The 25,090-nt window shown below is 32.2% G+C and overlaps 4 protein-coding genes across 14 annotated transcripts in view; 3 read left to right on the forward strand and 1 right to left on the reverse strand.

The window, feature by feature from the left end:
* LOC145939114 (thyrotroph embryonic factor) overlaps positions 1–8,104 on the forward strand; it is a 68,362-nt gene extending 60,258 nt beyond the window's left edge. For 3 of the 11 annotated variants that reach the window (XM_083043270.1, XM_083043272.1, XM_083043264.1), the window contains 5 exons: positions 4,921–5,066; positions 6,307–6,544; positions 7,143–7,291; positions 7,480–7,617; positions 7,876–8,104. In XM_083043270.1, coding sequence (XP_082899396.1) covers positions 4,921–5,066; positions 6,307–6,544; positions 7,143–7,291; positions 7,480–7,617; positions 7,876–7,962 — 758 coding nt within the window. In that variant the 3' untranslated portion in view covers positions 7,963–8,104. The remainder of the gene's footprint in view (positions 1–4,920; positions 5,067–6,306; positions 6,545–7,142; positions 7,292–7,479; positions 7,618–7,875) is intronic. The other 8 variants (XM_083043273.1, XM_083043274.1, XM_083043267.1 and 5 more) reach the window with 5 other exon arrangements.
* Med27 (mediator complex subunit 27) overlaps positions 1–25,090 on the reverse strand; it is a 146,301-nt gene that overhangs the window by 102,841 nt on the left and 18,370 nt on the right. The window contains exons 3-5 of the mRNA XM_083043279.1: positions 18,240–18,442; positions 16,907–17,772; positions 3,209–3,253 (exon numbers count right to left, since the gene is read on the reverse strand). Of these exons, the coding sequence (XP_082899405.1) occupies positions 3,209–3,253; positions 16,907–16,917 (56 nt within the window). The 5' untranslated portion in view covers positions 16,918–17,772; positions 18,240–18,442. The remainder of the gene's footprint in view (positions 1–3,208; positions 3,254–16,906; positions 17,773–18,239; positions 18,443–25,090) is intronic.
* LOC145938127 (juvenile hormone epoxide hydrolase 1-like) lies at positions 9,414–14,671 on the forward strand. Its single transcript, XM_083041528.1, has 5 exons — positions 9,414–9,507; positions 13,176–13,521; positions 13,605–13,753; positions 13,924–14,161; positions 14,227–14,671. The coding sequence occupies exons 1-4, from the start codon at positions 9,414–9,416 to the stop codon at positions 14,157–14,159; spliced, it is 825 nt and encodes a 274-aa protein (XP_082897654.1). The 3' UTR covers positions 14,160–14,161; positions 14,227–14,671.
* On the forward strand, positions 20,764–24,900 carry LOC145939127 (juvenile hormone epoxide hydrolase 1). The gene is made up of 8 exons (XM_083043298.1): positions 20,764–20,889; positions 21,093–21,201; positions 22,185–22,377; positions 23,074–23,315; positions 23,495–23,610; positions 23,692–23,891; positions 24,110–24,344; positions 24,472–24,900. The coding sequence occupies exons 1-8, from the start codon at positions 20,831–20,833 to the stop codon at positions 24,737–24,739; spliced, it is 1,422 nt and encodes a 473-aa protein (XP_082899424.1). The 5' UTR covers positions 20,764–20,830; the 3' UTR covers positions 24,740–24,900.

Consider the following 25,090-nt stretch of genomic DNA (forward strand, 5'->3'; position numbering starts at 1 on the left):
AAGCGTGTCCGTAAATATTTAATGAATTTTTCTGTTGCGCGACGAAAGGCAAATTGTTCAAAAAGATAGCGCTCGCGAGAGAAAGTTTCGGGGAGGAGGGATGAAACTGAAATTTTGAGTCGCGATGAACAATGATGTAACCGTGTTCGCGAAAATCGATAAACTCAGCGACGACAGATACAGATGTGCGGTAAACCGTAGCGATGCAATGCGGTTTTGTCACCTTCACCGTAAGCGTAATCTTAAGAGCGAATTGCCCAGGCGACTATCTAAATAACGAAGCGGTTTTCCGCTCATATTGCAACGGGTTTATTGTTTTCAACATTTAAGCAGCGTTTAAGTCCCAACGATTTATTAGCCGATCTATCATTCGCGCGAATTGCCGAGAGATCGCCGCGAGGAGAGACGTGGTAAATTTCTTTTTCAATGCCATGTTCGCGTAATAGCTACATTCATTGGCGAATCCGACGTTCTTACGCATCTCATCAAGATCCTTCGATTTTTAATTCGTACAAAATATCGACAAGCGATCGGTTATACGTTCGTTAATCGGAGTAAAAAATTACTTTTCACGTAAAATTACTGTCACGTAAAATATAGTTCAGTATATAAATAATATTTCCGCTGTCGGAAAGAAGTGGAACGCTATACGCGTGCGTTTATGTCCGCTGTAATTAACTTCGTTATCTTCGTAACTTTTATCTATTGGCGCAATTAACAAAATGCAACTGTCTTGACCGCGTTAGAAGCTAGTCCATACTGCAAATAAACGTTAGTAATGTCAACGAAACTTTCACAAGTCTCTTATGTTTCTTGACATTTAATGGCCATATAATTATTATTTATAATTTTTTTCTTACTTGATTTTTTAAACATATACATATATAGTTAAATTTATTAAATATACAAATGTGGGGATTTACATGAAAATTACCTTTCATGTAATCCATAAAATAATAATTAATTTTTCATACGATTAAAATCACCAAGATAATAAATAATGCATTTAATTAACATTCTTTTTTTTTATATGTAACAATTATGACAAGATAATAACGCACAAATAACTAGTATGTAAATTGTTTTACTGTAATAGTAATTTAAAAAATTAATAAATCTAATAGAATTAAAATAGAACGGAGAAATAAATCAGATTTTTTTTGACGATGTAGAACGATTTAATAAGTTTCGCTAAATATGTATTAATTTAAATATAATCTGCGATGAGCTCGTGTTACAAAAATTAATCGCTTGCATAAATACATATAAAGCATATCAAATTTGTAAAAAAACAGTGATTCTAGGATATGCATAGTCGTATCGAGTTCGTATAGAAATCGCATGTTTCCGCTACCTGCATAACGATAATATTAGTTGCCTATTGCCAAGGGCTGACCATTGTAAACAAACGAGGGACAAATGGAGACGCGAGCACGAGAGAGAAAGAGATAGAAAAAGAGAGAGAAACAGAGAAAACGCGAGGGTGCGGAAATGCAGCTCTCGGTGAATGAATGGATAAAATCAGGAAGATACCCTCCCCCCCGATCCTTCGCACCGATTATATCGTACTCGACCCGCCATCGAGACACGCTGTCCCCCCGTTCCCTGCCCTCTCCTTCTGTTCGTTCTCTCGACAGTTGCTGTCCCGCAACACGAGATTAATTCCGCGGAGCTAGTCGGTCGGCCGACGGTCGAGCCTTGAACCAAATTACGGACTGCCGTTGTTTAGTTGTTTAGCCAGCGTATACGCTGCACAGAAATCTCGGCCGGGGGTCACCTAAGACGACTTTACGAGAACAGCAACAGGCGCGATTGCGCTCTTCCCTTCCTCCTCCACCCGTTCCTCTAATCGGCGCGCTACTTGGGCATCGATTATTCTCAGCTGATCGATAATCGACCGAATATTTCGATTTATCGCACGTCTCGAGCCCTGGTTAAAAGATCTCTCGATAAGCTAGGCGGCTTGCCTTCAATATAGGCAAGAGTCTTGTTAGCTTTTAAAAGAGAAGTTTCATCTCGCGTATCCTAATCCATCGCGATGTTGCGCAAATGTATATTCGCACACTTGTCGCGACAGGACGCGGTATTGTGAGTGTAGCCTTGAATTTACAGGCACGACTGCAACAATAGTTGAATAGAGCGCATTGGCACGCCAGAAACCGCAAACCTCGGCGAGGCGAGAGCGGACGGCAGAGCCGATATTCCGTGAACCAAAGCGAAAAAGTAGCGAGGTGACGAAAATTAGCATACCGTCGAATGGAGTTACTTTGCACTATGGTACGAGATAGTTATTTTTACGCGACGTTCGTAGCTAGAAAAAAAAAGATGTATAGTTCGAAAATTTTTGAATCGAATCTATTCGACGGGTTCGTTTGACAGTTCGGGTTTAAAATCTATAAATTTTACCGCTTCTCATAACACATTTATTTCTGCCTATAGCCTATATGTATATCTGCTATCGGGGATATATTATAGTTATACCGATCATTATTATTGTTATAGATCGTTCTTTTGATGTCGTTATAATTATCAGCATCGTCGTCATCATCGCTGTGATTATTATCGTCATCATAACATCATCTTTGTTACTTCCATTCGATGTCTTAGCAATTAACATACATGATAACGTGACAAGGCATGTTCTCATAGCCTTGACAAGCGACCCGAACACGTCTCAGACTCGGAGTATAAACACTAATCTAAATGATCAAACGATTTTGTCGAATCTTATTCATGCGAAATTAATCAAGAAATATATAAAAAGTACATTTACGCGGTATACTTCATGATTGCTTTTTTGATGCAATTATTAATAGTAATTAAATACGGCTATCAATAAATTATAATATATCGTTAAATGAACGAAAGCACGTATAGAGAGTAAGATGCGAGAAAATATAGAATGGAATATGATGATTCTGGTTAGCTAACTATTTTTGGATGAGCATCTTCAAGGCTACCGACTATCTTTATATTCTTCTTCCTCGTTTTTTTCGCGACAAAATTTTAGATGTAAGAAATGTGATAGAAAAATTGATACGACAATGTCGTCGATTCCCTTTCTAAAAAAAGGCATGTTAAGTCGATTCTCGCAAGTAAGATGCAACAATACTTGCGAGAATGGACTTAACATGCCTTTTTTTAGAAAGGGATGTTCTAATATACTTTCAACTCAATCGAAATAAAAAATAAACAATTTCTCACTCACCGATATGTGCAATAGCGGAGTGTAGTACACAGCACACACGTTGATCTGAAAACAAAATAATTCAAATTATGTATATACATGTATATGTGTGTTCTTTTTAACATAAAATCAAAGAATGGCGCGTGCGTGGCGCGCGCTTGTGTTTTGTTCTAGTAATATAAAACGTCATATGTGAAAATCAAATATAACATTTTGTAAAAAAATTTTTATTAGATTTTAAATTCTTTTAAATATAAACAAAAAATATATATATTTTTTTTAAATTTTATAAATTCATGCTACATATTACCAATATATACTTATATGTTACATAAGTATATATTGATAATATTTAGCATGAATTTATAAGATAAAAGAACTTTCTCTCGTCTCTATACAAAAGAATATTAGACATAGAAATCTGCAAGATATGTAAAATTACAAATCATCATTGTATAACATTGTAGAACAAGTCCTCAATTTCGTGAAAAGTGTATTATATCGTATGCAAAAAAAGTTTTGGGACAGAATGCATTATACAAAAGCAAGAGAATACAGTATAGCGTATAGACTGCTTGTCAATAGCGTTCTTAGTATGTCTGCGTGTCGGTTAAAAAAGATTATCTGTAACGGTATATCGTAAATTCTCCGATTTAAATACCTCTATGTGAATGAATGTAATTTCCTGCATAAGTAGAACAGATTTTACTCATAATGCCGACCTTATTTGTAAAAATAGTCAGCGGCTTAAAATTTGTACAGCGAGAAAAATAACATTTCACTAATTCTGCATATAATCAATCTATTTGATAATCTTTCAAATTTTGAGATTTTTTTATATTGCATATGCTTCATTAAAATGGTCTAAATTTTTTTGTTTTTTACGTTTTATGAGATATATATTATAAAAAGCCTATCTAAATACATTCACACATACATACATACATACATACATACATACTAGTGATGTAACGAATGTGCGATTTTGGATATTCGCGAATGCGAATGCGAATGCGAATATTTGTTGCCGACATTCGCGAATGCGAATGCGAATATTGACTTGCACGATATAAATCAATATTTATAAATATTGAAACGTCAGTTTATTCTTTCTTCTGACTTAAATATTAGTAGAAAAATATAAGTATCTCATTTATTTCATTATTTTAATCAGAGAATAGGAGAAATAAGATAATTTTGTTTTTGTTTATTTTATTACGGAGTTTCATGAAAATTGTTTAAAGACTTTGTTTATTTATTATTCAGAGATAAATATGAAATACTGTGAGTATAAAAAACAATATTGAATAATTTAAACTCAAGAAAACTGCTGAATTGTTTAGTTCCTATCCTAGCCAAATAAGATCTAGTCAATTTGTGTAGTTGTAAGTAAAATAATGTTTTTCGTTTTTGGTCAACAAAATTATTAATACATTGTAAAATTTACAATGTAAATCCTTAAGGCTGGCCAACTTAATAAAGAAAAATTATTTAATTGTCTAGTTTTTTTACAACATTTTATATATTTTTTCCTCTAAAGAGACCAACTTTTACTAAAGTAATATTCGCAAAACATTCGCATATTTTCTGCGAATACGAATACGAATGCGAATACTTTGAAATCAGCGAATATTCGTTACATCACTAATACATACATACACACTATACATATATATAAAATTAGAATTATAAATATCGTTGAAATTAATAGAATAAAATTGAATTCATTTCAGGGAAACAGGGTAAAGATGGACCAGAGGAAAAGAAGGATGCCGATGGCGAACTTTGGGGCAACGTGGAAGCGCAGGCCGCCTTCCTCGGGCCCACTCTCTGGGACAAAAGTCTGCCCTACGATGCCGACCTGAAGGTATTAAATCATGTATGTATAAAGAGGTGCGACACGGTAAGCCTTTAATTTGGCTGAATCTAATCCCAAAATTCCATGAGCGAAAATCGAAAACGAAGCTAATCGTTGTCTCTTGGTTCGACCCATTAACTATATTTGTTAATGATGTCCATGTTTTCTTCAAACTTATGTTCATCGCCTAATTCACGGCACGGATTTTTTAAAATTGAGATTAATCGCGCGGAGAGAATTTATAAAATTTCCTTTAAATATCGTTGGTTTCGGAAATGTACGTCATGAAGCTCATGCGTATCCCGGAAATTGCTGTATGTGTATACGCTACGTAATAGAATGTAGAAAACCAATGTAGCGGACCACTGCATCGCCCCGTTGTAACACTTACTTCGTTATAATTCGCCTTCCTGGATCAAGAAACCGGGAAGCCGAATATTAAGCCGCTATGCAATCGTGACGATAGCGCGGCCGCTTTCTCCGTTATGCTTCGGCGGAATCGAGAAGAGAAGTTTTGGCCATTCTTTACTATTTTCCCTTTGTTACTATTTTTAGCAAAATTATCTAAATAACTTGTCAAAAAATTATAATTTTCTTATTAACTCTCGAATTAATAAAAAAAATTTATCTATTTTATAAATCATATTTTTTGCGAACTCAATTAGATATAAGATTGCATAAACAATTCATTGTCTTAATTTATGTAAAATTATGTGTATATTTCGTAAGCAATGATTAAAACATTTGTTTGTAAAATATGAATAACGCAATTTTTGGAAAAGCATGCAATTCTTTATGAACCTTTCGCCAACTTTCACTACTTGCATTCCATCCGTCGCGACATATTTCGATAAAGAAGCACAGTAAAATTGTGCAAAGAAACGTGAGATAGTATATAAAGATATTTTTTGCAAAAAGATATTGCAAGTTTTTTCATTTTTTACGCTTACAAGTTTCTCATGATATTGTGTACTTTTTAAAAAAAGTAACAACACAGAGGATAGACATTTTTTAATTCATATTAGTTTTACGATGATTTGGCAGACCTCTTTTTTTTCAATTTACCTAATATCCTCAGCAAAGTATTATCCAATTGCGTCTTAATAGACAAAATTCTCAAAGTTCTTAAAGTTCATGTAAAATTCGTTGTTGATAGGACTGATTCAAAGTCTATCTAGATTTGTGTAAGAGTATAAGATACGTTCTGCTTAAAATATTGAGATGTCATTTCGGAAATAACGTCTCGGATCTTTGTTGACAGTACGTCGATCTCGATGAGTTTCTTTCCGAAAACGGCATCCCCGTCGATGGTGTGCCTGGTGGAGGACAGGGTGCCATGCAGGGCAGCCAGCTTCATAAAATCAACAATACCGAGGCCGCCGGACATCAGGGACCAGCGGGTCTCCACTTGGAACCAGTTACTAAGCGCGAGAGGTCACCATCGCCGAGCGAATGTTGCTCGCCGGACACGCTGAACCCACCCTCTCCCGCGGACTCTAGTAAATATTTTCTCGCCCTCTTACTTTTATCTCTCATCGTAGCCGTCGTTCGTGATATCGAGATCCTGAGAAGTATTTCTCTCACACGATTTTATGTATACTTAAATAAATTTAGAAATGTGGGAATATATATATAACGGAATAAAAATTTTAAATTTTTCTAACGATACCTATAAGCATATATGCATTAGTCTAATATTTTTTGTAATGTATAGTTATGTATTATTAATTTATTTACTGTGTACATCTTTAGAAAACTTGAAAAGAGTGTGAATATATTACTTGACGATATATGCAAAATTAAGAAGAGTAAAATAAATTGCAAGAGCATAAAGTATGTAAGAGAGGGATGCGATGGAAAGTCGTAAAGTTTTATCGAAAGTAACGAAGCTATAAAATAGGGCAATGAAAGAAAAGTCGTAACGAAGTGTCACTGATGTAACCGTGTTTCTTTAAAAAGGAGAGAAAGACGAAAGAGGAAAAAAGAAATACATCCTATCTCAGAATCTTTATCGCGATAACGTCGTGCTTGTCGAGTACATCAAAGCAAACGTAGACTAACGTCGACATTGTCGATTGTTCCTCTTCCGCGCGGCAGATTCCGAGGACTCGTCACGAATACAATATGGCTTGTCTCTTGTAGCGCTCTCGATGGCCTCATCGGGGCGAGACTTCGATCCACGTACCCGGGCCTTCTCCGACGAGGAGCTCAAACCCCAACCCATGATCAAGAAATCGCGGAAACAGGTAAGCTTCTATATTAACGCGATTATTTCGTTCGCATCATCGTCAAACTTCTTGGATATTTCGCGATAAATTGATCGATAAATTCTCGCGTCTCGAACGATACGTTTTCTCGCGACATTATTGAACACGAATAAACGTTCTAACGTTCTTATGTTCTCTTTCTCGTGCGCTTCCGTTTGGGACCGCAGTTCGTTCCGGATGACTTGAAGGATGACAAATACTGGGCGCGTCGTAGGAAGAATAACATGGCGGCGAAACGATCGCGAGACGCGCGTCGCATGAAGGAGAACCAGATAGCACTCAGGGCCGGCTTCCTCGAGAAAGAGGTGAGTTTTCTCTCACGGAAATTCGAAACCGCTACAGTATTTCTCTACGCTATTCATTCTTTCATTGAGAAGTGGAAAAAAATAGAATAACTTATCCAACTGTGTCTGAAGAATGTATGTAAGCTGCTCTTATCAATTTATCTACATTTTTTTCTTCCGCGACGACCCGTGAAGAATTAAAATGCATCGCTCTTATGCGCCTTATAAAAGAAAATTAAAAAGATTTAATCGAATCTTCATTTCTCGCTTCATTTGCAGAACATGGGTCTGCGACAGGAGCTGGACCGGTTAAAAAACGAAAACATGTTGCTGCGCGACAAACTGAGCAAGTACACGGACGTCTAACATCCCGTCCTCGGTCATGCATCAGCTCGAGCGATATACAAAGAAGAGAGAGAGAGAAAGAGAGACAGAGAAAAAGAAAGGAAGAGAGAGTCAGAGAGAAGGAGAGGGAGAGAGAAAGAAAGAGAGAAACAAATTACGAGGGTGCATAGCACCAGCTACAGCCCCCTTACATATAATCGCAGCATATAACAGTCTTCGCGTCTTCACGGAGAAGCCAAGAGGATGCAGAGCACGTTGACGAATATTACCAACTCCCGATCTGACTGCCGCCGTCCTAAGAGAATCTACAACACTTCCTAAGAAATCTCCGAAGATCTCTATTCTCTATCTTTTTCTTTCTCTTTTTTTCCTCCTCTTTCTTTTACTTTCGCGAATAGAATTCATATTGAGTCCTCGCTCCTTGTTCCGCTCTAGAGGAAAACTCCTTCTCTTGTAAATAGTTATATGTATAGTTAGATTATACACACACATACATACGTACACAAACACACATACGTACATTTGCGTGCGCGCGTTATATGTGGAGAGATATATATATATATATATATATATATAAAAAAGAAGAAAAGAGAATTATATATGCATACACACACAAACATACATACACGAGTATCTGCATCTGAGGAAGGGGATCATAATGTCACACACGTATATATTATAAATTCGCGCATGCAGCGCTCGACGAAACTCGTCGATTTTGCGACTAGCCGAATCTTTTAGTTCGAAGAAATTAAAATGTTGCGAGAGTCAGCTATTAGGCACAAGATTCGAGATCCTCCTATTCGGCGAAGAAAGGGTCGACGAATCTCGTCGACGTTGAGCACTGCCACATAAACACACATAAAGGAGCTATATCGTTCGATTATAGTCGATATGGAGCGGAGGCGAGCGAAGGTTGGCAGAATAACGACGCTTTTCCGCGCACGGGTTAATTATCCTGGTTCTCCGAGAATGCGTTAATTACTGTAGCGTATCCCACGTGGTGATGGTACACAAGTGATTCTAGTTGTTTTAATCATAAGATAGATGATATATACGTGTTTCGTTTTTTTCAAAGCTTTCTCTCTCTCTCTCTCTCTCTCTCTCTTTCTCTCACTCACTCGCTTACTCTCGATCTACCTATCTATCTCTACTATAGCATGTAGCGAATCAATCCGGCCACGCGAGGAGTGCGCGAAAGGCGTCGCGTCGCGACGCGACTCTATTCTTTTCTTCTTTCGTAAAATCGCCCAACGTCGGCGGCTCGGGATACGAACAATGAGAACGGGCCCCATTCCGAAGATATCTCGAGATATCCTTCTGCCGCGTAGCGAACAAATTTTGTACAGGATGTCCTCTTGTAAAATATATTTTAAGATGCATCGAGTCATCCTGACGAACGACGATTATAGCTGTGTCTTTGACGGGGGATTTATAATAATAATCAACGCGGGGGGCTAAAGACGAATGGAATGAAACGTACCGTGTCCGACGATCGAATCGCGGACCAGCCTCTAATGATACAGATGAGCGCGTGCATCGTCGATGTTAAACGTAGGCGTTGTCGTAAGTGAAAAGAAAAAAAAAATATTACACGAAGAAAACGAGTACCATCGTGCTCAAACGTAAGCTAGTTGCACAGGCTCGCCATCCCTTCCCGCCACTCTTCACTTTTTAAGTTTTTAGATGTTTATTTTTCCATCACCGTGAGAGCGTCGGTGACGGTGATCGAGAGAGCAAATGTTGAAAAGGAACCGATTAGGAGACATGCGTTTTTATTTTCTTGAAATAATTAATATAAAAAGAATCTGCATTGTACAAATCAACGTGTGATCGAGAAAAATATTTAAATGGAAATTATTTCTCCTCATTTTGCAAAATTTAACGATAATAATCGAACCGCATCTGTCATGCGTTTCGAAAGATAAATTGTAATCCAATCGTAATATAATTAATTTTGAGAGTGATTACAAACGACGGGATATACGTTGCAGTTTCGTTTGACGTTTGGACATATACCGGCGATACGTAATAGCCTTGTTTTCCTCTCGATCGTACGATGCACAAACGCGAAACGCGGACGTTTTGTATATATGTATATCGTTTTATCGGGCAGGAGGGTAAAACAGAGATCGTGTAATGAGATTTCAATTCGACTTGGCGTTTGATCGACGGCAAACCCGCTTTAGATATCGCAGGACGATTTCGCGCGCAAAAACATACCGTTCTATTCTCGTTGTCCTCGTTCTATCGAGCGTATTATAGATATTCACTTACTATGCTATTTATCATATGCATATTTTTATTATATACGTTTGTTATAATACGTATAAAATTGTATACGTAATTTTATCAGAGTGTAAAATTTATTTTGTAGTATATAAATATATATATGTAATATATAGATCATTGTATACGTTCGTGCGCGAACGCATTGATCTCATTGTTGATTTATGATTTATCGTTATTAAAATAATTTGCCGAAAGTCGCGCGCGAAATCGTTTCATCACAATTCTCCACGATTGCCTTGCACATTTTAACAGAGAAATGCTGCGCATATATGACGATGAATTCAACAAGCGATGCATTATTGAATCGATATCTTGCGTCGGCAGATTTAGCGAATGTCTTCACCGCGATCTAGGATCGTAATATAATTTCGGTAGCGGCACAAAATTTTATTTTTCAGAAATGTTACGTCGTTAATTAGCGTTATATCTGATAAGGTAATCATTGCATGGCTTTTCATTCCGACGCAATGAGTTAAAGAGAAAAAAATAGTATAATAATGTTGCAGCGTGAAAGCGTAATAGAGCGAGAATGAAATTTCACGTTTGATTGTATACGAAATTTCTCATGTCATTCTTATAAAGGATATAACGTAGATTGCAGGGAAGTTTTTCATTTATTTGCAATATCTACTTGAAGATTAACGCGAGCCAATATCAAGTTCGTGCGATATGTGTTCTGCTTTTCACGCACGCTCGTCATCATTAAGGGCAATAAAAAATTTTGCAAAAAAGAGAAAAATAATCTTTTCGTGCGTATATCATTTCTATACGTATAACATGATTTTAAAGTAATCTAAAATAATTTTTCTTGTCACGGACAAAAATTAAGATTTATATATATATATATATATATATATATATATATATGTATATATACTATCGAAAATCGATCGTATTGCTTGTACAAATCGAACTTATATTATTAATAAATTTTTCGATCACACCGTCCCGACGCCATTAATGATGCTGAATGTGCGGTATGATGTGGATCTCGGCACTGGCCTATAAAAAGCGTATTAGCATGATTGACATACACTGCAATCCGATGATAGTAATAAATAAAATAGTAGAGAGTTATATATAGCAAGCGCGACAGACGCGGCCGCCGGCTTTGCTCTAAATAGAATGATAAGAAAATGAGATAGAGGGCACCGCCGCGTCTTTGATATAAATAATCGTCCGATCCACTTAAACAAAATATGGAAAATATGAGAAGAATTAGATATGACCACCAACACAAGAAACCTATTGTATCACATTTCGAGAAATATATGTATTTGTTATTGTTTTAATTGAATCTTACGGTTGTCCTACCATATCCTATTTTTCCACACACAGCTCCTAATTTTTTTCTCAACAACAAAAGATTCAATGTATTCGATTGGTATTAGGCAACCTTTATTATTTATTATTATTTAACGGTTCGTCCGTGTGCGCGCTTCGAATTCTATTTATCCTGAAATCATTGCGGTAACAAGTTGTAGTGTGTGCGAAACAAGTGTCAGACAAATATTTCACTAAAGGCTTATCAAACGTTATTGCTAAAATTACATCAATTGCATTAAAAATTCATTAAAGTCAAAAAAATAAAAAGTTGCCAGCAATATGGGCTATTTTCTAGCTACTGCGATTACTTTAAATCGCTCTTCAATGTTCAACTCTTTGAGATATTTTTCATTTCAAATAAGAAATTTCGAATATCCGAAAATATGGTGGAGACCCGGTACTGAAGATTTTGCCGACGATATTAGGCCATATAAAATTACTTTTTCCGAACAGGTAATTCATTAAAAATTATATACATTTTATTCAATTATATATAAAATCTATATCAAATAAAAAGCACATATTAATTAACCAATTATTAATAATAAAAATATATCATTTTCAGCTAGTAAAAAATCTAAAGTATAAATTAAGAGTTAGTGGTATTGTACAAAGAGTAGAATCGCGCAAAACATATTATGATAGCATTAACATGTCTATGTTGTCCAAACTTTTACATTATTGGGCATATTATTATAATTTTAAGGAACGCGAGAAATACATAAATAGCTTTCCACATTTTATGACTCATATCCAAGGTAAAATATATAATTATTTTAAAAAGCACAGTGAATAATTTAAAAAATCGTGTAAATAATTTTAATATGTATCTCTTTATAACTCATTGATTTAAAATTCAATTCATTAAGATAAAAGTTAATAATTATGATATTAAACTACATTAAAATACATTAAATTTGTAGTTAATAAAATTTAAAAATTTTTTATTTTATTCATAGTGTTTAAAATAGAATAAATGTTAAATACAATAAAATGTGATTTTAATATCAGTTGAATTATATAGTAATACTTTAGATAAAAAATAATATATACAAAATCTTTGTCAACAACTTGTTCCATTTATTTTAGTTCGCATCAAAGTCTTTTGTTGTATTGTACAACTTTTTTTATTGTTGACTTTTTGTTATACTGTTAAAAGCATACTTGAATTATAAAAATTTATTACAATAGCGGGTAATATTGCAATATTGTTTTATATTATTAGCTGTGAAAAAAACATATAGCAAAAAATAACATTGTTTAATATTCTTCAAAGTCACAAACACTTTGTTTTTCAAAGTCAACGAACACTTTGCTCAGTAACGGTCTTTAGTAATAATCATGAGAATTCTAATAGCTCAAACATAATATTGTAATGTCAAGTATCAATAATAATATTTCTGTCTCTTTTTAAAAAAAATTTCTCTTTTTAAAAATTAAAATAAAATATTAAAAATCTGATGAAAAAAAATGTAATACTGGTTTCTAAAGAAGATTTTCACAGGAAGGAAAGAAAAAATTAGAAAAATTTATCAATCTCAACATAAATTTATTAATTATGTTAATTATATATCATTAATTTAAATAAATGATTATATATTCTGCATTTAACTCAGGATTAGACATTCACTTTGTTCATGTAAATCCACGTGTGGAGGAACGTAATGTGGAGAAAAGATTAAAGCCATTGCTACTTTTACACGGATGGCCAAGTTCGATAATAGAATTTTATAACTTGGTACAAGCTATGAATATACTAGAAGAGCGTGAAATAATAATACCATCCTTGCCTGGATTTGGTTTTTCCAGCGCACCAACAATATCTGGTTTTTCATGTATTGAGATGAATGTGGTTTTAAAAAATCTTATGTTAAGGCTTGGTCATGATAAATTTAATGTTATGGATGGCTCCTACGATCGTGCTATTAACAGCCGCATTATGTCGATATTATTTCCGCAACAGTAAGTTTATTCTTTTAGTAAGTTTTTGAAGGAACTCTGAGAAGATAAAAAATTATATAAAAATTACATTGTTTAAATTGTAGCGTTTGTAATGATTTCAACATGACGAATTACATAAATTGGGAAAAAGGTTACATTTTTTCGAAACTTGGTAAAAAAATACCACCAATTGAAAAAGTCTTAGAAAAATTCGAATACTTTGAATATCAACCTTTAGAAATAAACACAGTTGGTACATAATGCATTCTTATTTTATAATTCTACAAAAATATTTATAGATGTTGTTAGATTTATTGTTGTTAGATTTATAGATAGATTGTTATAAATTAAGTATAGGAAATTAATGCAGGATATGCAAGAGATTGAAAATCTAGCATTTTCAAAATGTATTGTTTGTTTTAGCGATTGATTTAAACGATTCACCAGTTGCTTTGGCAGCGTACTTTATCGATGCAATTTTGAATCACACATTTCCAGTCAATTACATTAACGATACAGAAGAAGAAAACTTCACGAATATGATTGATAATCTAATGATGTATTGTGCACCGCACTGCGTAAATACTGCCATGCAAATATATGCTGAACAATCTAAATATCTGCCAGATGAATTTAGTGAGCTGTTCAAAAACTTATAATCGTAAGTTGCTATTATTATAATAAAATTTACGATAAATTATATAAATAGTAACATTTCTCTTATAGAAGGCCACTTAAAGTCTCCAGCGATTTTTAGTAGTATTTCTGCAATGGACTTCTGCCTTTAATGACACTGAGAAAAACGGTTTCTGAATCCTTTTAACGTTACTTATATACATTGAAATAATTATTTCCCAATATTTGAAAAAAAAAAAAAAAAAAAAAACCCAATTATTTTACAAATAATATTATATAAATTAATTATAATGAAAATGTGGAATATGAACAATGAGAATAAAAAGAATCAATTATAGCATCGAAAAGACGATTCGTGTGAATCTCTTACACGCGATATATAGGTACTTGACAACAATCATTTTTCAACATTTGAAGAGCTTAAATATTTCATGGATAATATAAGTGGACCAATGTTTCTAGAATAAAAATGTGAAAACAACATAATGACGCTAAATAATATAATAATAAGAATTTTCGGTAAATATATCGATTAAAAGAGCCAATCTCAATAATTTTGTCATAGGTATGTTATAATATATGTTTTAATATACATATAACATATGTTTAATATGTTATCAAGATTATATCTTTAAATAACAATTTGAAAGGTTTTTTGCCATCGATCCTTGTTTATCAAAAACTTATTAACAAGTAGAAGTCCGTGTGAAATAAAATTCAAATATATGTCAATGAAAAAAAATTAATATTGGACACAATTTATGCTAATATATTAGTATCTATACTACACATACATACTTGGACAAATAAACAAACCTTTATTTATAGTATTCATGTGAATTTGCAACATTTCAAGTTTAGCGAGGTTTACTCGCGAGGCGATGTCGCCGGGTACTTTTCGAGGTTTATATGTCAACAAAAAGAATCACACTAACATTGCAGAAAGTTGCAAATCAATGGAAACACATGAATATAGATCACACCGTCACACATTGAAACTGAACAGTGTATATAAGATATAAATTTCGCTTTAAAAGGCATGTTGCAAATCCATGTAAAATTTTTCTTGATACATTTTATTTTTTATTTTAAAAAATTTTTGAACGTCCTAAATAAAGATGTGTGTGCTTATCTTAATATAGTATACGCGTGTAGTATGCATATTAATACTCATGTAAACTGGAGCCACTATTAATTTTTTCATGGACAATTTACATTTGAATCTTTATGTGAAAATTATATAAAAATAATTATATTATATTATATAATTAAATTAAATATTATTTTTACATAAAAATTATATTTTATATAAAATTTTTAATATACAATGTGCAATGATTAAAATTTGTCAGATGTTACTCAGGATAATAATCTGGAATACACATCTGGAATATTTTGTATATATCAAGATCAAGGTTATTGGGAGAGCTTGGCTCCTCTAATCAATATAATTATAGAAAAGATATTATTTGTATATAATATATTGTACATTAATGTATATTAATATACAATATTGTATATTAATTTTATTATACTGTATTTTATTTTATTATATTTATTGTATTATTTTTTATTAGTATATATAAGATAATTTTAAATATTTTATAATTATTATAGATTTTCGTTATTATTGTAACAAAAAATCTGTTTATTATGAATTTTGAATTGTTACAAAGATATATAAAAATGCAACATTATTTATTCAAGAAACGTCAAGAATTAATTTGGACAATATATGCTGATATACATAAATCTTTTATATATTAAATAACCAATGTATATGTCTTTGTTTATTATATTATAAATATCTGATAATAATAATGTTAATAAACTTTTCTCCTGTTTTTTTTCTCTATTAGTGTGATACTTTTTATTTTATTTAAATTTTATTTTATTTATTTAAATGTAAAAACATAAAAGATTGATTTAAGTATCGCTTTTAATGTAAAAGCTAAAAGATTGTATATAAAATAAGTAGAATAATGTTTTTTCACTTTTCATATTGTAATATCGTATTGTAATATCGTTTCTTTCTATTGTCATTTATTTCTGTAAATGAGATTGTAAAGGAGAATATGTTATATTTTATTATGCATATAATTTTTGATTCACTTCTATATGATACGTTAGGTATATGATACTGTTTGAAATGTACATTGTAAATTGATAACAGAGTTCTAGGCAATTATACATTTACATATATATTATTCCATATATTATGTCAGATGATACGGATGCATTATGTGGAATCCAGGATGATAATATTTGTTCTTATACAATTAACATAGCTCTCTTGTCATGATAAGTGCCCAAGCATTGAATAAATTCATTCGAAATTTTATCAGAGAGAGAGAGAGAGGCTTCGCGGACATTTTAAATATACATATATTGTGTATATATCTATTTATAATTTTGTAAATTGCATTTTTTGTTTTAATATTTTTCGCAGAAGTTATAAATACATAATATAACTCATTGTCAACAAAAAGATTTAAGATATGCCTTGACGGCGTATATTTTTGAGAAATTTTTAAGTACTACAGGTTTCATTAATATATGTTATAATAAAAATGCGAGTTTTCTGAGGAACTAATTTTCTTATGCAACTATAATAATTTAATTGATAATTTAATAATTTATTGGGTATCGTAGAGCATTAAGTTCTAGAGTCTGATCTTGTTTATCATTCATTGGTAATAATAAACAAAGCGATTAATTAGATATTATATATAAACATTAAATGAATAAAATAAATAATTAATAGACTCACCGGTGATGCATCGCCGTCTTGTTGGAAGATCCCGCGATGTTGGAAGATATCCGCAACACTTATCACAAACTGCGCGAAATACGTATTTGGAGAAACGTCTCACGACAAACACTCGAACTCGCGAAGCGACGAATGCCGATTTTAAATAATCGCGGATGCCCGACCGCGTAATCCAATGGGTAGATCGAGACGTTCGTTCGTCGCTAGATTCGACACTCTCGGTTCGTCACACGCGACGGTACCTGCGATATTTATCATAAATTGCGCGAAATACGTGTTTGGAGAAACGTCTCACGACAAACACTCGAACTCGCGAAACGACGAACGCCGATTTTAAATAATCGCGGATGCCCGACCGCGTAATCCAATGGGTAGATCGAGACGTTCGTTCGTCGCTAGATTCGACACTCTCGGTTCGTCACACGCGACGGTACCTGCGATATTTATCACAAATTGCGCGAAATACGTGTTTGGAGAAACGTCTCACGACAAACACTCGAACTCGCGAAACGACGAACGCCGATTTTAAATTAATCGCGGATGCCCGACCGCGTAATCCAATGGGTAGATCGAGACGTTCGTTCGTCGCTAGATTCGACACTCTCGGTTCGTCACACGCGACGGTACCTACGATATTTATCATAAATTGCGCGAAATACGTGTTTGGAGAAACGTCTCACGACAAACACTCGAACTCGCGAAACGACGAACGCCGATTTTAAATAATCGCGGATGCCCGACCGCGTAATCCAATGGGTAGATCGAAACGTTCGTTCGTCGCTATAGATTCGACACTCCCGACTCATCACACGCGATATCGAAGATACCTGCGACACTTATCTCAATTGCACTTCCGACTCGAACATCTGCAATGTTAAAAGATATTCGAGACATCAGACTATGCGAAACATACAACACGTGTTTTGCATGTACACAGAGAGAATTTTCTTTAGAATTTACTCTGAAAATTATAGTAATCGTGGGACAATATGATATGGCATGGTAAGTTTATTTAAACTCGATTAATATTTTTTGATAGAAATCAGCTGATTAAAGCGTCAATTTGTTCATTATATTTTAAAATAAAAATATGTTATAAAAATTAAAATAATCATGTTGCAAATAATATTATATTATAATACTTTAAACTCGAATAATATTTTTTGACAGAAATCAGCTGATAACTGTCAAAAATATTAATCAAGTTAAAAGAAATATAACATATTATTTAAAATTATAATGCAAAATAAATTTCATAGAAATAAATTAAGTAATTTTACCAGTAACAAATTAGTAAATTGAGTATGTTATAAATTATGTTTATTTTGCATACCTCGTAGTTGCCCCGTTGTCGCCCGATGCCTCCCTGGGCCTCCTCCTCCTCTCTTGGTCCTTCGTAGCACTCACGACAATCGCGAAAACGAATAATTACGATCGTCCGACACTTTACACGGCACTTTCGACGCGACGCGTGAACCGCACGAGTATTTCAGAATCTCGCAGTCAAACTCGCGTGCAGCTTATCAGTAATGCTATCTGTAATAACAAATAAAATACATACATAATTAGAGCAATCTTATTATTTTTTGCATTATAACATAATATAAATATTAATATTAATAACTAATTCATTATGTAAGATATAGCTTTAGAAGTAAAATTCTCGAAAATCAACTGGCGTCTCATCTCAATATCTAAAGATATAGGTATCCAGTTGTCTTCATTTTAGCTTAATTAATATTTTTTTTGCTTTTAGAAGGCACAACTCTTTTTAGAACTCATGTAAAACTATACATTTTTTTAAATCCTGATAATTACTGATAAGAAAAATGCCGTAAGACAAAGTGAGACACTGCGTAAAGTTAGTGTCTCAGTTTGTCCCAAGGCTTTAATAGCCACAACTACTTGTTTAAATTATCAAGAACTTAGAACGAACGGCTCCTTTTCTCAAAACCAATGGGTTGACGTCGAAGAAAAATATCGCCTTCATGGGCACTTTGGTACGCTGTGGGAATGGCAAGGTAAATCTATTTTTATATATAAATTAATTATAATGAAAATGTGGAATATAAACAATGAGAATAAAAAGAATCAATTATATAGCATGGAAAAGACGGTTCGTGTGAATCTCTTACACGATATGTGCATGAAAATAATCATTTTTTAACGTTTGAAGAGCTTAAATATTTCGTGGATAAGTGGACCAATATTTGTAGAATAAAAATGTGAAAACAATATATTATTAAAAGAGTAGTCCCTCGAAATAATCAAACACGTATTTCGCGATTTTTCATAATGTTGAACCATTTCCAAAATAAAAGGGGTGGACGGGTGGTCTGATATATCCTATATATATATGTATGTATGTATGTATGTATATATTTATATATTTCGTGTTATTTATTTTATATAAAATTTTTCAATAAACAATGTGCGATGGTTAAAAGTTTTCAGATATTACTCAGGATAATGATTTGAGGAACATATATCAAGGTCAAGGTTATTGGGAGGTTGACTCCTCTAATCAATATATTTAAAAAAATATATTATACGTATATAATATATTATATATTATTAATTTTATTATATTGTATTTTGTTGTATTGTATAAATCACAAGACTCCAATGATTAAAATCAATCGTGTAAAAAAAGGGCAGTGAGCCATAGCAAGAAGTTAGCGCTCTTTATTAATTCATTCAATTAAGATCAATATATAACATATAATAAATACTGTTATATATTGATTCTAATTAAATAAATTAATAAAGAGCACTAACTTCTTGCTACGGCTCACTGCCTTCTTTTTACACGATTTTTTGTATTGTACTACGAGTTATTGTATCATTTTTTATTAGTATGATAATTTTAAATGTTTTATAAATTACTATAGATTTTCTCTCCATTATTATTGTAACAAAAATAAAATCCTTTCTTTTTTATAAATTTTGAGTTCTTATAAACATATATAAAAATGTAATGTAATTTTGCGTTAATTCAAGAAAGGAGAAGAATTGATTTGGACAATTATATGCTGATATATATCTTTTATACATTAAATAACCAATATGTTCTTGCTTAAAATATATTATAAATAACCGATAATAATAATGTTAATAAACTTTCTTTTCTGTTTCTCTTTATTAGTGTGATATTTTTTATTTTATTTAAATACAAACCAAAACTATGTAAAAATATGAAAGATTTAATAAGTATTCTTTGTTAGTGTAAAAACTAAAAGATTACATATAAAATAAATAGAATAACATTATTTCTTCACTCTTCATAGTATTGTCATATCATCTTGTACTATCATTTTCTATAAATGAGAGTGTAAATAAGAATATATTATATTTTATTAATTGCATGTAATTTGATTTATATACTTCTATATGATATGTTAGTTATGTAAAATGATTAGATATTAACAATAACTTGAAAACAATATCAACACATTTAAATGTAAAATATTCAAGATTACAAATGTAAGTAAATTATAATCGAATGAGCAATAAAAAGAGGAGGAAGAAAGTATGAACTAAAACAAAAATGCAAAAATATATTTGTTAAGTTGTATGTTTTCTTTGTGAAATTTATCGAAGAACATCGACAGAATTATAAGTGATTATTGAAAAAAGTTATATATCATTGCTTTGATATAAAAAAGATTTCTAGATAATAAAGAAAGTATGTGTGAGAACTGTTTGAAACATACATTGTAAAATTGATAACAGAGACATAATATCTCGAGAGATTACAGACGCAACACATATATACACACACACAAACACACACACATACAACATACAAGCATGGACTGCCATTCCCCTACCATTAAAATCAACAATGACTGGGCTGTTGCCTAGTCAATCGTACGCAGTTCAAGGCAGTTATACGTTCTATGTCAGACGAGACGGATACACATCATGTGGAAGACCACGACGGTAATCTTGGTTCTTACCATTGGCATAGCTCTCTTGTTACGGTAAGTGCCTAAGCATTGAATAAATTCATTCGAAACATTGTATCAAAGGCTTTGCAGAGTATAAAGACATTTTATATATATTTATGATTTGTTTTTAACTTTGTAATTGCATTTCTTTGTTGCAATATTTTTTGCGTTAGTTATAAATAAGTAATATAACTCATTATCAATCGAGAAGATTTAAAGTATTAATTTCGTTGCAGAAACAATCCTATAAATGTAATAGATTTGCCTGAAACGTTCTGGGGACCGGAAAAAAATAAGGAGGCCTCGAAAGAAGTACGACCTTTCGTTATAAATACACCAAAGTCGGTAAGTCACGAAAGAAAAGTATTGTATCTCATTAAGATAAATAATACGTTTTCAAGATTCTATATACTTTCACTGGTCTATTATATAAGATATTATATAAGCATAAAAAAACGTATGATACTTTTAATAAATATTAATTTTCCGGTCAAAACTATTCGTATTTTCCATGCATATTTGCGTTAAATGTGTTACTTTACAATTGTTATCGTGTATGCAGTTATTTTTCTAATTCGATACCGGAAAATCATCATCATATATCATTAGGTCGTTCTATCTTTTTTGCTCGACATTGGAAGGAAAAAAATAAACTCTGAACTACTGTAGCGAATTCAATCAAAACGAACACACCTATTGATAATATCGGCGACTTTTTCTGAGTTTTTATGAGTAAAGATAGATGGCCTTCAACTATGCATCAACAAGTTTTTTTATTGCATAATATAACTCTTAACTTATCGCGAATATTTTTAATTGATAACAAGACACGAATATAGTCTATTTTGATAAGAATATAAGCTAAATTTGATAAATTTCGTATAAAATAAAACATCATAAATATTTTAAGGACTTGTAAACTTTTTGTATTATTGAATAATGATTATTATTCAAAGAGAGATAATATAAAAATATATACAAAAGCTACCTACACAAGTTTTAAATTTGGAAATCTTTAGTCTTTTATTTATATTTTTCAAGTATAAGTAAAAGAATTACCAATTTTTAAGAAATTGTTAAACATCTTAAGATGAAATTTTTATCTACTATGTAAATATAAAAATTTTTCACAAAGAATAAAGAGCAAAATAGAAATTTTTCGATTTTTAATTGGAAGAAATCGATTACTATAATAAGAAATCGATAATTGTGAAATAAGGAAAAAACAAACGTCGCAAAAGAACGCAAATAAATCTTTTTAAAGAACTAAAAGAAAACACGTGCAGCAATTGTTGTGTAAAATTTTTGTATAAAATTTCTACAATAAGGTAATCGACGATCTAAACGAACGACTCGCAAAGAAAAGAGAGCTGGTTGAACCGTTGGAGGATGTTGCGTGGACTTACGGCATCAGCACGACATATCTAAATAATATTCTTGAACATTGGCATACAAAATACAATTGGACTGAAAGGCAAGCGCTTCTCAACAAATATCCTCAATATATAACCAATATACAAGGTAATAAATTCTTTTGTGATCGTGCAGTATTATTTTTTGAAAAGAGTGTTCGGAAATATTTTGCAATGAATGAACGATTTGTTCCAGATATAAAAATGAATCGCTCTTGTTAAATATTTTTTTCTGTTTTTTTGGCAATTATTGTTTTTTTTTCGTTTACTATTAACGGAAGATAATGTTAACCCAAATAACTCATCCATGATTTAATCATACAAATCCCGTTAGAATGCTTTTCGTTACTCGAGTGAGACGAACCGGTACTGTACTGTAGCAAACTAAAAACGCTTTGATAAAAACGAATGACGCATATTTTTTGTTATTGTTCTGCTAAAATTAACCCTCTTTTTTTATTGCTGCAATAAGAAAATGCAAACGGGTCAGGTGATTAATTAATCATTATAAAAGAACAATTACATCCGTTAAATGTACCTCTATTTACATCAACGGAAGTTCGTTTTGTAATTAGAGCCTGTTTATTAATTATTAATTATCTGTTAATTAGCTGTATGATATTATTTCTGTCTTATTTTTGTTAAATAATCTATTTAATTATCTTATTTATATATTGTTATATTTTTCATATTATATGTGTGTGTGTGTGTAATGATTATATTATTATTGTTATATAGAGCTAATTAAAAATTTAGCTCAAAACGTGAAATGAAAGTAGAGTGAGAATTTTTTTTACATTTACAGGTCTGGACATACACTTTTATCACGTGAAACCATATATTCCTCCGGATCGGAAAAACATAAAGGTTCTTCCATTATTAATTATGCACGGTTGGCCAGGATCTGTGGTGGAGTTTCAAAAAATTATTCCTATATTAACGACACCGCGTACCGACAGAGATTTTGTATTTGAGGTGATTGCACCTTCGCTTCCGGGATATGGATTCTCGCAAGGGGCTGTTCGATCAGGATTGGGTTCAGCACAGGTAAAGTTTATTTAAAAAATGCGCAATAGTCTTTTGCTAAATAGCATATAGTACTTATTATGCTATTCAAGACATTGTCACGAAAAGAATGCACTGGAATAACGAATATTTAATATTTATTCTTATGCGGCACAAACATATGTATACATATGTGCACAGTAATAATTTATTACTTTCAGATAGCCGTTATATTAAAAAATCTCATGTTGCGTCTTGGCTTTAACAAGTTTTACGCGCAAGGAGGAGACTGGGGCTCTATTATTGCTAAGTATTTAGGCAGTTTGTTCCCGGACAAGTACGTATCATATACGATATTAAATTGACAGGATTTAACGTAAGAATATAAAATATGAAAATAATAATCGTTTTCTTTCAGCATTTTTGGCGCTCATATGAACATGTGTTCAATTTTCGTCAAGTCTAGCATGACCTGGTTATTACTCGGTGCTTTTATTCCACAACTCGTGGTAGAGAACGAATATTATTCTAGAATGTATCCCTTGACAGATCACATGAGACGATTAGTTGAGGAATCGGGATATATGCACATACAGGCTAGCAAACCGGATACTATAGGTACTTGTTTATATGGAAAATTTTTATAACGAAAACTTAATATGTGCGTTTATACGAAGTCTTAATTCTTGAATATTAAATTAAACTCACAATTGAACTTTCGTTAAAATTAAACAATCAATGTGATATACCAATATCATATCACAAGTATTTAAAAGAATGTACATACACAAATGCAACTTGTTGAAGAGTTAAAGTAATCGAAAATTATTTTAAAGGCACTGCTGTGGCAGCCTCTCCAGTAGGACTGGCAGGATATATCTTGGAAAAGTTTAGTACATGGACGAATAACGAATACAAACTTCGTCCTGACGGCGGTCTACTCGAAAAATATACTTTAGACGAGCTTTTAGATAATGTCATGCTTTATTGGATTACCAATTCTTTGACGACGAGTGTTCGAATTTATTCTGAGCAATTTGCTACGAAACATATGACAAGCGGAATAGACGAGTGAGCGTGTTTTTCTTTCATTTTGTTTTTTTACAAATTTGCTTCTTTATAAAATTTGTTTGTTTATTTAAAAAAAACAATTAGTTTTATCTATATTTTCAATAATATACGTCGATCTAATTTTTAGTTTACCCATTGATGTACCAACAGCATGTGCGATATTTCCTCACGAGCTAGTGTACCAATCGGAGAGCCTCCTTCGTGACAAATATACTAATATAATGCAATTTAATCATCTACCGCGCGGAGGTCATTTCGCTGCATTCGAAGAACCGGGTCTCTTAGCGGATGATATCTTTGAATTCGTGTCTAAAGTAGAAGACGTAAGGAAAAAAGCTGATAACAAGGATGTCCCAAATACAGGGAAGAAAATAAAGAAACCTACGAAAATTTGAAAGAAAATTACTACGCTATGCTATGTTAACTAAGAGAACAACAAACTCTACCATATTGAAGGCTAGATTTTTCGCTAGCACAGAACCAGTATGTAGTGATATTTTTTATCTATTTTTGCACATGTAAAGACTTTTGAAATAAAATAATTGTTTACATATAATGCTATATTCTTCATCTAGTAAGTAATATTTTTTCTAATATCGTGATTATTTTTCCATAAACATTTATTTATTGAAATTATTAATTATTTTTACAAAATTTTTTCTATTTCTTTGTTTCATTTTTTTTCTTTATCCTTACATAATATAGAAAAATAGTTTTTCGAGATTATTTTGAACTTAATGTACGTT

The sequence above is a fragment of the Prenolepis imparis genome, unplaced genomic scaffold, assembly GCF_030444845.1.
Source record: "Prenolepis imparis isolate NDT839.2.m4 unplaced genomic scaffold, iyPreImpa1.0 SCAF_7, whole genome shotgun sequence".
NCBI lineage: Eukaryota > Metazoa > Arthropoda > Insecta > Hymenoptera > Formicidae > Prenolepis > Prenolepis imparis.

Coding starts and splice junctions, on each gene's coding strand:
- LOC145939127 (XM_083043298.1), top strand. CDS start 20,831: ATGTGGAAGACCACGACGGTAATCTTGGTTCTTACCATTGGCATAGCT. Junction 20,890..21,092: donor GGCATAGCTCTCTTGTTACG/GTAAGTGCCTAA, acceptor ATTTCGTTGCAG/AAACAATCCTATAAATGTAA. Junction 23,316..23,494: donor CAGGATTGGGTTCAGCACAG/GTAAAGTTTATT, acceptor TATTACTTTCAG/ATAGCCGTTATATTAAAAAA.
- LOC145938127 (XM_083041528.1), top strand. CDS start 9,414: ATGAAACGTACCGTGTCCGACGATCGAATCGCGGACCAGCCTCTAATG. Junction 13,522..13,604: donor TCGATATTATTTCCGCAACA/GTAAGTTTATTC, acceptor TTTAAATTGTAG/CGTTTGTAATGATTTCAACA. Junction 13,754..13,923: donor TTTAGAAATAAACACAGTTG/GTACATAATGCA, acceptor TGTTTGTTTTAG/CGATTGATTTAAACGATTCA.